The following is a 12,193-nucleotide window of genomic DNA, read 5'->3' on the forward strand; positions in this document are numbered from 1 at the left end:
TCCCATGGGCCGGGGATGATAGTGTGTGTGGGGGGGGGGGGGTAGGTGCCAGCAGGAGGGAGTGGGCATCTCTCCTGCTAGCTGATTTGATGTCCAAAATTGAACTTAGATGTTGTATTGAAAATGCTTCTCCACCGATCTCAAAAATAATCACATGGTCTCCAGTGATTACTTATCTGTAACAGAGCTGTCACTATTTCCAGTGGACTTCACTAAAAATCATTGGCTAGACTGGATCAGTACTTATTGGAATAGAAGGTAATGCTATACAGATAAAGTCTTTTAAATATTATAACCCTAGTTATTATAATCATTTTTACCTAAAGAGCTGGAAACTAAAAATTCAGAGATTGTGCAATTAACTCTTGGGGTTCTTTGATTGTACAAGTTGACAGAACTCATTGCTCTGCTCTGTACTAGTTATCAGTGATAAAATCCTGACTTCTAGTGTCTAACAATTAAGGCAAATTATGAAAATGAAGAGAACGCCGCGGCTAAGCTTATTTTTGCAAAAGGCAAGTTCGACCACATCTCTCCACTCCTGTCCAAGCTCCACTGGCTTCCAGTACACTCCAGAGTCCTCTTTAAATGTGCCTGCTTAGCCTTCAAGATTCTACACGGCATCCTTCCTCCCGTTATTCCACTCCTTTGGAACTCCTCTAACCCTAACTCCACCAGATCTTCCCCAAAACTGAAACTGTCATTCCCTTCTCCAAAAGGTATATCCCGCGCAGGAAAACTAGGAACATCCCTCCCCTTTAGAACCACAGAACTCTGGAACAACCTCACATCCCCGCTCAGAAATTCAAACTCCCTCCAATTCTTCCGCAAACACCTGAAAACTTGGCTCTTTTCAAAAATCTAACACCTCCTGCTCTCTGGGACCCTTGTCCCTCTCTTTCTTCTTGTTCCTTTCCTATAACCCTTCATTGGAGTTCCTTTCTTCCTAACTCTGTAAACCGTGCCGAGTTCTACGCTTGTGGAGATGGCGCGGTATACAAACCTAAGGTTTAGTTTAGAAATATGGGTGCTTTGCGACATGGTACAGTATAGATTCATCTTTCCTGTGAAACTGAAAATAGTGGCAACGTATAATCTCACTGTGGTTTATCTTCCTTTTAGTCTCGCACTACAAGTCACGTCTGAAGACAAGACCCAGGCCTCCAAGGTATGTAGCAACTGGGGAGGAGATAAAAGAGATAATGGAGAACGAAGTCAAAATGAATATTTCAGTCAAAATCTGCTGCCTTGTGTAACCATAGGGGGTCTATTTATAAGGCACAGGGAAGTCAGTCTTATAAGATCATAAAAACATAAGAGTTGCCCTACTGGCTCAGACTGAAATCCATAAGGCCCGGTCCTGTTTCCAAGAGGTGGCCAACCCAGGGGACATATGTCTGGCAAGAATCCAAAAGAGTAATAAGAGATTGGGAGGGGGGGGGATTCTGTAAATGCACCTACAGAATCTCATGTCAAATCACACTTAGGCCCCTATTACGGAATCAAGCCTAACTTAAAACTTAGGTGCTTGTAATGTAGGCCTAAGTCCTTTAGAGAATCACACCTAGCGGCACCTAAGTCCTTCTCCACCCCTAAACACTCCTGTTCTTTCACCCCTTGAATATCCTCCGTGTGCACAGTTTAACACTTGGATTCACAAGTAATAATTTTACGTGCGTTATTTTCCCCAAGTGATTTTCATTTTTACAAACTAACCTCCCCCCTCCCCCCCCATTTCAAAACCGTAGCGCGGTTTTTAGCACCGGCTTGCGGCAGTAACAGCTCTGATACTCATAGAATTCCTATGAGCGCCGCAGCTGTTACCGCCGCAGCCGGCGCAAAAAAACAGGTAAAAGTTTTGAGGTGTAAATGGGATACTTATGTGGGATCTCTAAGGGGTTAAAATCAAGGGAGGGTAGGTCATTGGAGTGGGCAGATGTGATGGGCTATGGCCCTTTTCTGCCGTCATCTTCTATGTTTCTAGATACATTTATTTACATAGATGTTAGTATGCCTAGGGTTACCATAACCCCAGCCTGTTCCACCCCCAGCCCCCTGCCCCCCCCCCCCCAGCAAGCCTCTTCTACAACCAGCTCTGGCTGCGTCTGGAGGGCCTGGAGCATGCACAGATATGTGTGACGTCATCTGTGCATGCTCAGAGGCCCTCTAGATGTGGCCAGAACTGGTCAGGGTTTCCCAAAACCCAGACAAATGTCGGGTTTTGGAGAGTCCACCTGGGAACCCGAACAGTCCTCTATAAAGAGGATATGTCCTAGTTTTCCCAGACATGTGGTAACCCTAAGTATGCCTGCAGAGCTATCTCTTGTGTACTCCATCAAGGATTTCCTGAAAACTGACCTGTTTGCACCCCTTCAAAGACTGAACTTGTGCACCCCTGGTTTTGTGCATTGCCATTGGCCTCCTTGGATTCCATCTTGATTCAACATAGCCGTTGGCCAATGAGAAAAGCTCGCAAAACCAATTTGGACAACCACAGTGCTCATCTGTATGAAGTTAGATTGAGTTGCCTGTTCAGGAAACCTAGACAAGATGAACTTAAATACTTTTTTTTATTATTGTTGTTGTTATTATTTTTTGGAACAGTTTGCAGAAGTTGAGAAATCTGTGAAGTCTTTCATCGAAACACAATTTATGGCACAGTTAAATGGTAAGAAAAGAAGAAAATCTCTACGGGCAATTTGTTCTGGAATGGGGAGCGGGATATGAAAGAGGGGTAAGGAAGGATTGCCTAAAAAAAAACAAAAAAAAAGGAAGGATTGCCTAAAAAAAACAAAAGGAAGGATTGCCTAAAAAAACAAAAGGAAGGATTGCCTAAAAAAACAAAAAAAAGGAAGAAGGATTGCCTAAAAAAAACAAAAAAAAAAGGAAGAAGGATTGCCTAAAAAAAAACAAAAAAAAAAAAAGGAAGGATTGCCTAAAAAAAACAAAAAAAAAGGAAGAAGGATTGCCTAAAAAAACAAAAAAAAGGAAGGATTGCCTAAAAAAAACAAAAAAAAGGAAGGATTGCCTAAAAAAAACAAAAAAAGGAAGGATTGCCGTCAGTAGTTTTTTTTCCACAGTGTCTCAAGTCCCAGATACAATCTGAGTTTGGGAACTGAGAATTGGGTTTTGGATAATAATAATTTATTTCTTGTATACCGCTATGCCAGAAGTTCGAAGCGGTTCACAGCAAAGGATACATACAGCCAATATCCAAAATACAGAATAAACAATCGATGTCTAAATACAGAGTAAAAACAATCAATAAAAAGGATACATCTGATAAAATCAGAAACAGTTAAGACAATAGCTCAATTAGGATGTAAAAATCTCTTAAGAATTCATGATAGATTTGGCAGTAACATAACTAAGAGGAAAACATGTCAAACAAGCATGTTTTTTAGTGGTTTTCTAAAGTCAGAATAGGAAGTGGCCTCAATTATTAACTTTCCAAGCCATGTATTCAGTTTGGCGGCCTGGATTGATAAAATTCCATCAAAAAAACCTCTTGTATTGACATGATTTAAAAGGAGGATAATTAAATAGGTTTATTCTACGAGTACTCTTATTAGAACTGTTCAGGGAAAACTGGATGGTTGCCTGGACTCCATGTAAGCGAAAAGGGGAACATGTCACGGATTTGACATTTCTGAGGTACAACTAAAGTGCTTGACATTTACTATATACGGTGGTGAGGCTGAGAGAAACCCAGGGCGGTGGCACCCCTCCCCCGCCCGTCTTCTCTGCCTGCCCCACCCCCGTCTGCGCCTTCCCTACCCCCCTCCTGCCTCACGCACGCACCCTTCCCCGCACCTATTGAACGTTCGCGGCGCCAGCAGTGACCCCCCCCCCAACCTGCTGCTTGCACCAGCGTCGGCTCTTCCTCTGACATCACTTCCTAGGTGTGGGTCCAGAAAGTGATGTCGGAGGATGAGCCGACGCTGGCACGAACAGCGGGTCGGGGTTACTGCTTGCGCTGCAGAGGCACAAGGAAAGGGGCATGCACGTGTGTGGTGGTGGGGGGGAGGGGCAGAGAGGAGGACGGGTGACGGGGCCCCCACCATGATGGTGCCTGGGGCAGACTGCCCCCATGCTCCTTCCCCCCCTCCCCCTTTACTACGCCATATGCATAAGCTTTCTCTGCTCTCGTGGGCTCACAATCTGGGTTTTTGTTCCTGGAGCAATAGAGGGTTACATGATTTGCCCAGAGTATTAAATCAAATCAAACCCAGTTCCCCACATGCTTTGCCTTCTGTACAACCAGGCTACTCCAGCCCACTGCAGCAGGATAATTAAACTAAACTAAACTTCAGTTTTTCACCACTGAACCACGGGGACAGCCACAGAGCTTCTCGTTTGACATGGATGAAACCTTTTCATTGGATCCTGCAGATTTCACTACGAAACACTAAGGATAAGGTTACCAGGCGTCTGGATTTCCTCGGACATGTCCTTATTTTCTAAAATACTATTGTAAACCCCTGGCCTCCTATGGTACCCTTTGGCTGGTTATATGTACAGGAGTCAGGCCAGAAGAACGCTATCTTGTAAAAAGAGGGTAACATAACACTTTACCAGTATATTCAAGGTTCTGGGACACTGATCCCCAGAGCTATTTGGATAGAATTAGCCAGTTGCTTAGAGAAATTCTTTGGCAGCTCACCATCAAACTATTAACCAGAGAGAAACAAGCTGCTTCTCTCTATTCCAAACTGCTCACTTCCCCTTCTCACTCCAGCAGTAGTTCTCTTTCCCTCTGTACTGTTCTCAGGCTGAAAAAAAAACCCCAAAACCCCTCAGAATCTTTCAAAAGAGCCAATACTAGCTCTCTGCTCTTGGCAGTGGGAGGAGTCCACGCGGTGTGCATGACATCGGAGGCAAAACCGTTTCCTGCACCTTGAGACCTCGGAAAGATTCCCCCTCTCCTCATGTGATCACAAGTGAGCATATCCCAACGTGGATGTCTCAGTTCTAATCTCTATGTAAAATGGGGTTCTAGGCCATGGAGAAATTCAGCACAGTATTTAGTTTATGTTCACAAAGTAGCATGCAAATTAGGAAATGTTACAGTAGCCATAACGTTAATAACCTTAGAACAAACATAGAAACATGATGGCAAATATTCATGAAGTATCTGAAAAGGTGTGTGTTGTAAGATTTTTTACATTTGATTTTTTTTTCTCATTTATTTTAAAGGAGAACTGAAGCATGGGATAAGTTTTTCAAACCCTAATTTTATAATCCTGAATAATCTTCATTTCTACACTCATGAGGTAAGATTTTGAAACTATTTTGGTTTCAATTTTTGTAGTTTTTTTTTTTTTTTTTTTTTTTTAATCATGTACGTATATACAAAGTTAGACTAGAAGGTGGGTGAGAATCACGTCAGAAAGAAAGAAATTCTCATAGTTATTTTATAGACCATCTTCCAAAGTAATGTACAATGAGACAAAACACAAATTCCAATAATTTTGGGTCAAAGATAATGAAACAAATAAAACTATGTTCATTCCCCATAACAAAATTTGTGGGCAAAGATCATAGTCCAGGAGACTTGCATTATTCAACAGCTATTGACTTAAGAAAGAGGAGACCCATGCTCTAAATTTCAACTGAAATTTCACACAATCTAGTTCCTATCTGAAATCTAGGCAGGGTTTGTTCTATAATAATAATAATAATAACAGCTTATATACCGCAATACCGTGAAGTTCTAAAGCGGTTTACAAAAGATTAAGCAAAGGTACAAATTGACTGACTTCAAGAGGGGAAGAAGAAAGAGAAGTAATTAGACAGGAAATTCATTGTTGAGGAGAAAAGTGATCAAAAGGACAGTAGGTCGCTATTGAGAGGAAAGAGATAAGTGGATCAGTTGTCAAGATGTTTTTAGACGTTTCCTAAATTCCTCATAAGTAGAGGGCGAAAGTAATTGTTCTAGGTCTTAGGTCTTTACCCCATGATGCTGCTTGGTATGAGAGAAGGAATTCTATAGGGAGAGGGGACACACTGAGAAGGCCCTATCACCAAGATTTACCTTTTTTTCACATACTCATGATGGTATCATAATTTGAGCACCCAAACAAGATCAAGAACCCTAAGCAATTATCATTCTAAAGAGCAATGTTGTGGATTATGATCTTAAGTATACTGTTAAATATTTCATAGGTAGTCAATGTAATAACTTTTAACAAGGAGGTGCCCATGGTCAGTCTGGGAATCCTCCATCATATTAGCCATAGCATTTTACACTACTTGATGGAAAAGTTTTTCTCAATTATCTAAATGTAGGGAAGCAAACATGGAAACATGACAGCAGATAAAAGCCAAATGGCCCATCCAGTCTGCACATCCATTATCTCCTCCTCTCCCTAAGAGATCTCGCATGCCTTTCCCACACTTTCTCGAATTCAGACACAGTCTTTGTCTCCACTATTTCCACGGGGAGATGTATCTACCACCCTTTCTGCAAAGACATATTTCCTTAGATTACTCCTGAGCCTATCACCTTTTAACGTCATCCTATGCCCTCCCATTCCGTAGCTTCCTTTCAAATGAAAGAGGCTCGACTCATTTAAACATTTGCATCAATGTTCTAAATAAATCATCATCTAAAAAAGGACAGTCGCTTATGACCCTTGGAAACTTGATTAAAAAAAAAAAACTATCTTGACCACCTGCGTAAATTGTGATTCCATCAACAGCTATGAATTCAAATGAACCTCTGCTGCTGTAGTTCTTTTCGGCAGCATATTTTGAGCGCTACAGCACACAGATAGGCATAGTTGTTGCATGCTCTTTGATACCAACATTTTATAGGACCCCTGAAGAAGACATGTTGATCGAAACACAGACCATGTTGGGTCCCATATTTTGTAAAAGGTGGTTTATTGGTACGTAACAATCTGTTTTGTTTGTTTACATAAACTTTGCCTGCGTCTTGTACATCTGTCTGCAGTTCCTCTCTTTGTTCTTGGTTTACTGCATCTTCACTGCAGATTTGTTGGATTTTCTTTTTTGTCCTTGCTCCAACTGAACTGGGAAAGATCATTTAGATCCAAAGTACTCCACGAGCAAGATGGTCAGGGATAGTTATCTTCCATGATGAAGACTGGGCTTAGTAGGCTGTGACAATGGAACAACAAAAACACTGCATTAAATGAGTTTTAAAGACATTATTATAGGCATCTTTTTCATAGAGAAGACTAAAATATGAAAAGGCAGATGTAGACGAAGAGACTTCAAAGGTCACTGTACAAATACTTTTTATTGTGTGGAATGCAACCTAATTTCAATGTTTCTGTTTTTTCCCCTCAGGGTTTCATCCAGATAAACACAGATATTGGAAGATTGTAAACATTTATCCCCAGAGAAGATGCAGAGTGTGAGAGAATGGGATCAAGACCCTACTATATATACTCAAATATAAACTGAGATTTTGGGGCCCCAAAATGGGGGGGTCTTAGTTATATTCGAGACCCCTCAATGACTAGCATGCTGCTGGCCCCTTCTGCCCCAACCCCAACAAATGACGTCATGCTTACCTGCATGCTGCTGTCTTTCCTTCCACAACCCTTTCTCCAAGATTACTGATGCTGCTGTCATGTACCGAGACCCCCCTCCCTTGAATGACATTGCACTTACCTGAACAAGCTGTTGGGCCAGTATCAGGCCTTGAGCTTCTGCACAAACTCAATGCCTGCCAGCTCCTACACTCTCTGAGAATCTTGGGCGGGGGGGGGTGGGGGGAGGTTCACGAGGGGTCCCCAGTGTATGACAGCAGCATCAGTCATCTTGGGAGAGGGGTTGTGAAAGGAGGGACAGCAGCATGCTCATGGTCAACAGGGAGGGGTAGGACACTAGTGCCATGGTCATTGTGGGTGGGGGGGGGAGGGAAGGAGGGACAGAAAGACACTAGTGCTGTTCATCGGGTGTGGTGGTGGTGGAGGGCATAGAGAGGGCCAGCAGCACACCAATAGTCATCTGAAGGGAGGACGCTAGCGCCAGTCATGGGGGTATGCTGGAGAACAGAAGCTCTGGTCATCTTGAGGGGGTGGGGGAGGGACAGCAGCACAGTGATGATCATGGAGGTGGGGAAAAAGTAGCACAGATAGTCATTGGGAAGGATGGGAGGGGAGGACAATAGCGCAGGTCATTGGGGGGTTTGTGAAGGACAGAAGCACCAGTCGTGGGGGAAGGAAAAGACAGCAGCTATCAGTCACTGGGAGAGAGGATGGAAGGACAGCAGTTAATAAATGTGTTAAAACTTCCGACAAGGACTTCTAGTCTTTGTAGATGGCTCACCACGATGACTCAAATGTCTAACCTTGGTTAAAATGTGAGTCAACCTTTTTTCCCCCTTTTGGGGAAAAAAGATTACCTCAGTTTATATTTGAGGTCAGTTTATATTCGAGTATATATGGTATATTGTGTCTCGAAGTTGACCAGAAGACTACAGTTAACTAGACCTTCCTATTCTACTGCAACTAGTCCATATTTGTTAAGAACGTAATGCTCGTATGACTCGTTCAAGAAAATTCAATAAATTAATCAAATTGAACCATTGATGATTCTTGACTATGGAATTTTCACGATTGCCATGTTAACAATGATGTCTGCATGCTTTAATTTTGATTAATGCTGCCAAAGACCCATAAAAGTACTTAAATAAGTTAACGTGGTAGATTTAGGTGTACGATTCACAGCAGAGTTGATCAGACAGACGATCCCCCCCATAAATAGGATTGCCATCATCCAAAGGCCAGTTCAGAGGCTGATCCATTCTTTCTTCATGGCATGAAGGATTACACAGCCATATTTTTCTGAGGAAAATCTGAATTACAACTCCATTGCACATGCAATGAGGCAAAAGCGGGACTCGGTTTTCAGGGCTGATCTGGGTGGGTTGGTAACTAGGCATAGAAGATGGAAGATCTATAATGGTTCAAAGATTTCTGTTTGGTACTAGCTCTTTACATGAATTTGGGGCAAATCATTTTATCTCTCTGTGCTGCTATGAGCAGAAACACCTCAGTCACTTTCCTAGTCATAAAATTACAAGAAATTCTTTATGCTTTTTACCAATTAGTAGAAGCAGCGTAAGGCCAATGTTTGGAATAAGAAGAGATTTGAACCACTGTCTTCTACAATAATATTTGCAATGATAGTTGTGGAGGACAGGGAGGATATTAGAAAAAAGGTGGTGTATGTCTCACTTTTGTAACTAAAATTGTATTGATTTTATTAATAATAATAAAAATATATATCTATTGTCTTACAAGTAATGACTGGGTTAATGAGTTACTTTTGAAAAAATGTTATATTCCAAAGATGAAAAAGTCACCAGATGACATCAAAACAGTTTTGTGATTGTTGCGTGAACTTGAGGACATGTTCTCTAGGAATGGACATCCATTTGCAGTGATATGGGAAGAACCCCCCCCTAAAAAAAATTACCCCTCCCCCCTTTTACAAAACAGTAGCACAGATTTTAGCACTGGAGGTAACAGCTCCGACACTCACAGAATTCCCATGAGCGTTGGAGCTGTTACCGCCGCGGCCGGAACTGCAAACCACGCTATTGTTTCGTAAAAGGTGGTGGTGGGTTGGGGGGGGTTAATGCTTTATTTCTTGCCGGCAATAGCACACACACTTTCAAGAGAATACACATAAGGTGAATTTTGTGTAGGTCAACTAAAGTTAGGTGCCAGGTTTATTTGCACTAGTGCAGTAGGCTAGTGTTCTATAAAGGTCATTCTATGCGGGACAACCTTTCTAGACTATTACTTAGTATGTATCTTCATGCTTAACATTGGGGCGTGAGCATACATGCCTTGCCAAAGGCTGGTGCAAGGTCTCACGCCAAGCTCCTAACAAATTCCATAAATATTTAGGCACAATCACCCCAATTGTGACGATAGCGATTGTTGTCATAAGAACATAAGCAATGCCTCTGCTGGGTCAGACCTGAGGTCCATCGTGCCCAGCAGACCGCTCTCGCGGCGGCCCAACAGGTCCAGGACCTGTGCAGTAATCCTCTATCTATACCCCTCTATCCCCTTTTCCAGTAGGTAATTATCCAATCTTTTCTTAAACCCCATTACCGTACTCTGCCCTATTACGTCCTCCGGAAGCGCATTCCAGGTGTCCACCACACGTTGGGTAAAGAAGAACTTCCTAGCATTCGTTTTGAATCTGTCCCCTTCCAACTTTTCCGAGTGCCCTCTTGTTCTTTTATTTTTTGAAAGTTTGAAGAATCTGTCTCTCTCCACCCTCTCTATGCCCTTCATGATCTTGTAAGTCTCTATCATATCCCCTCTAAGTCTCCTCTTCTCCAGAGAAAAGAGACCCAATTTCTCCAATCTCTCAGAGTATGAAAGGTTTTCCATACCTTTTATCAGACGAGTCGCTCTCCTCTGGACCCTTTCGAGTAACGCCATATCCTTCTTAAGATACGGCGACCAAAATTGGACGCAGTACTCCAGATGCGGACGCACCATCGCCCGATACAACGGCAGAATAACTTCTTTCGTTCTGGTCGCAATGCCCTTCTTGATTATACCAAGCATTCTTTTTTTTTTTTTTTTTTTGGAGTTTACATATGGTAATAATTTATTCTGAAATGTTCATTTAAATTTTGGTGAGACACCATTTATGTCTCATTAATAAAAGATCAGCCATCTTACCTCGAATACCAGAATATACAAGTTACAGCATAGCAAAATCCTATCCACCCTCAGAAAAACTATTCCAGACAAAATAAGCTTGTTCAAAGTTTTACAAGTTTATACCAAGCATTCTATTCGCTCTCTTAGCGGCCGCTGCACACTGTGCCATCGGCTTCATTGTCATGTCCACCATTACCCCCAAGTCCCTTTCCTGTGTACTCTCATTCAATAATATCCCTCCCATCGTATAGTTGTACCTCAAGTTTCTGCTTCCCATATGTAATACTTTGCATTTCTCAACGTTGAACTTCATCTGCCACCTCGTCGCCCATTCCCCTAGCTTGTTCAAGTCCCTTTGCAATTCTTCGCAGTCCTCTAAAGTCCGAGCACCACTAAATAGTTTGGTGTCGTCTGCAAATTTTATTATCTCACACTTTGTCCCTGTTTCTAGATCATTTATGAATATATTAAATAGCAGCAGCCCAAGCACCGAGCCCTGCGGTACACCACTCGTGACCCTCCTCCAGTCCGAGTAGTGGCCTTTCACTCCTAACCTTTGCTTTCTACCTTCCAACCAGTTTCTGATCCATCTATGTACGTCTCCTTCCACCCCATGGTTCTTTAGTTTCCGGAGTAGACGTTCATGGGGCACCTTATCAAAGGCTTTTTGGAAATCTAGATATATGATGTCTATGGGGTCTCCTTTGTCCATTTGTTTGTTAACTCCCTCGAAGAAGTGCAATAAGTTCGTTAGGCACGATCTCCCCTTGCAGAAACCATGTTGGCTGGTTATCAGAAGCAAATACTCAAAGCCTAGTCCAGCCCGGCAGAGGAAGAAGAAGGATCTCTCTCGCACCGCCCAGCCCAGCCCAGCCCAAACCAACGAGGGAGGATCTTCGGGAACTGGCACATGCTGTGCATTGGTGCTGGTGCCGGTGCCCAATCGGGTAAGAGTTGTATTTGCGGTGCTGGGGGGGGATGTAGGATCGCGGGAGAGGGGAGGTGATGCGAGCGGGGGGGAGGATGCCGGTTCGGAGTAGGCGGGAGGAGGTTTTAGCATGCGCGGTATACGCGTGTGCGCGCTATATTAACATTTTATTCCATAAATTTGTGTTCCCCGCGCACTATACCCGTGTGCGCGTTTTACACGGGTGCGCGTTATCTACGTGAAAATATGGTAATTTGTACGATATTCGGTGAACAACCGGAAGCCAATGCGCTTCCTTGAGTAGGGGAGTCACATGATCAAATTTTTTTAGCTTTCATTATGAGTTTGATTGAAGCATTCTGAACAATCTGCAAACGATGAATTTCTGTTAAGGCAATTCCTTTAAACAACGCGTTGCAATAATCAATTTTTGAAATCACTAACGAATGAATTAATATGCTTAGTGATTTGGGGGTCTAAAAATTTAGACACAGACCGAATTTGCCGTAACCTCATAACTCTCCGCAATTTTTTGTTTTTACGATCTTAGCACTGAATGTTCATTCTTTGACGTTTAGGGCTTCTTTTATCAAGGTGCGCT

At 42.6% G+C, this 12,193-nt stretch overlaps 1 protein-coding gene across 1 annotated transcript in view; it reads left to right on the forward strand.

The window, feature by feature from the left end:
• LOC117345728 (BPI fold-containing family C protein-like) overlaps positions 1–7,822 on the forward strand; it is a 45,379-nt gene extending 37,557 nt beyond the window's left edge. The window contains exons 13-16 of the mRNA XM_033914805.1: positions 1,123–1,168; positions 2,605–2,668; positions 5,197–5,273; positions 7,315–7,822. Coding sequence (XP_033770696.1) covers positions 1,123–1,168; positions 2,605–2,668; positions 5,197–5,273; positions 7,315–7,353 — 226 coding nt within the window. The 3' untranslated portion in view covers positions 7,354–7,822. The remainder of the gene's footprint in view (positions 1–1,122; positions 1,169–2,604; positions 2,669–5,196; positions 5,274–7,314) is intronic.
• The last annotated feature ends 4,371 nt before the right edge of the window (positions 7,823–12,193 follow it).

The sequence above is a fragment of the Geotrypetes seraphini genome, chromosome 11 (assembly GCF_902459505.1).
Source record: "Geotrypetes seraphini chromosome 11, aGeoSer1.1, whole genome shotgun sequence".
Classification (NCBI taxonomy): domain Eukaryota; kingdom Metazoa; phylum Chordata; class Amphibia; order Gymnophiona; family Dermophiidae; genus Geotrypetes; species Geotrypetes seraphini.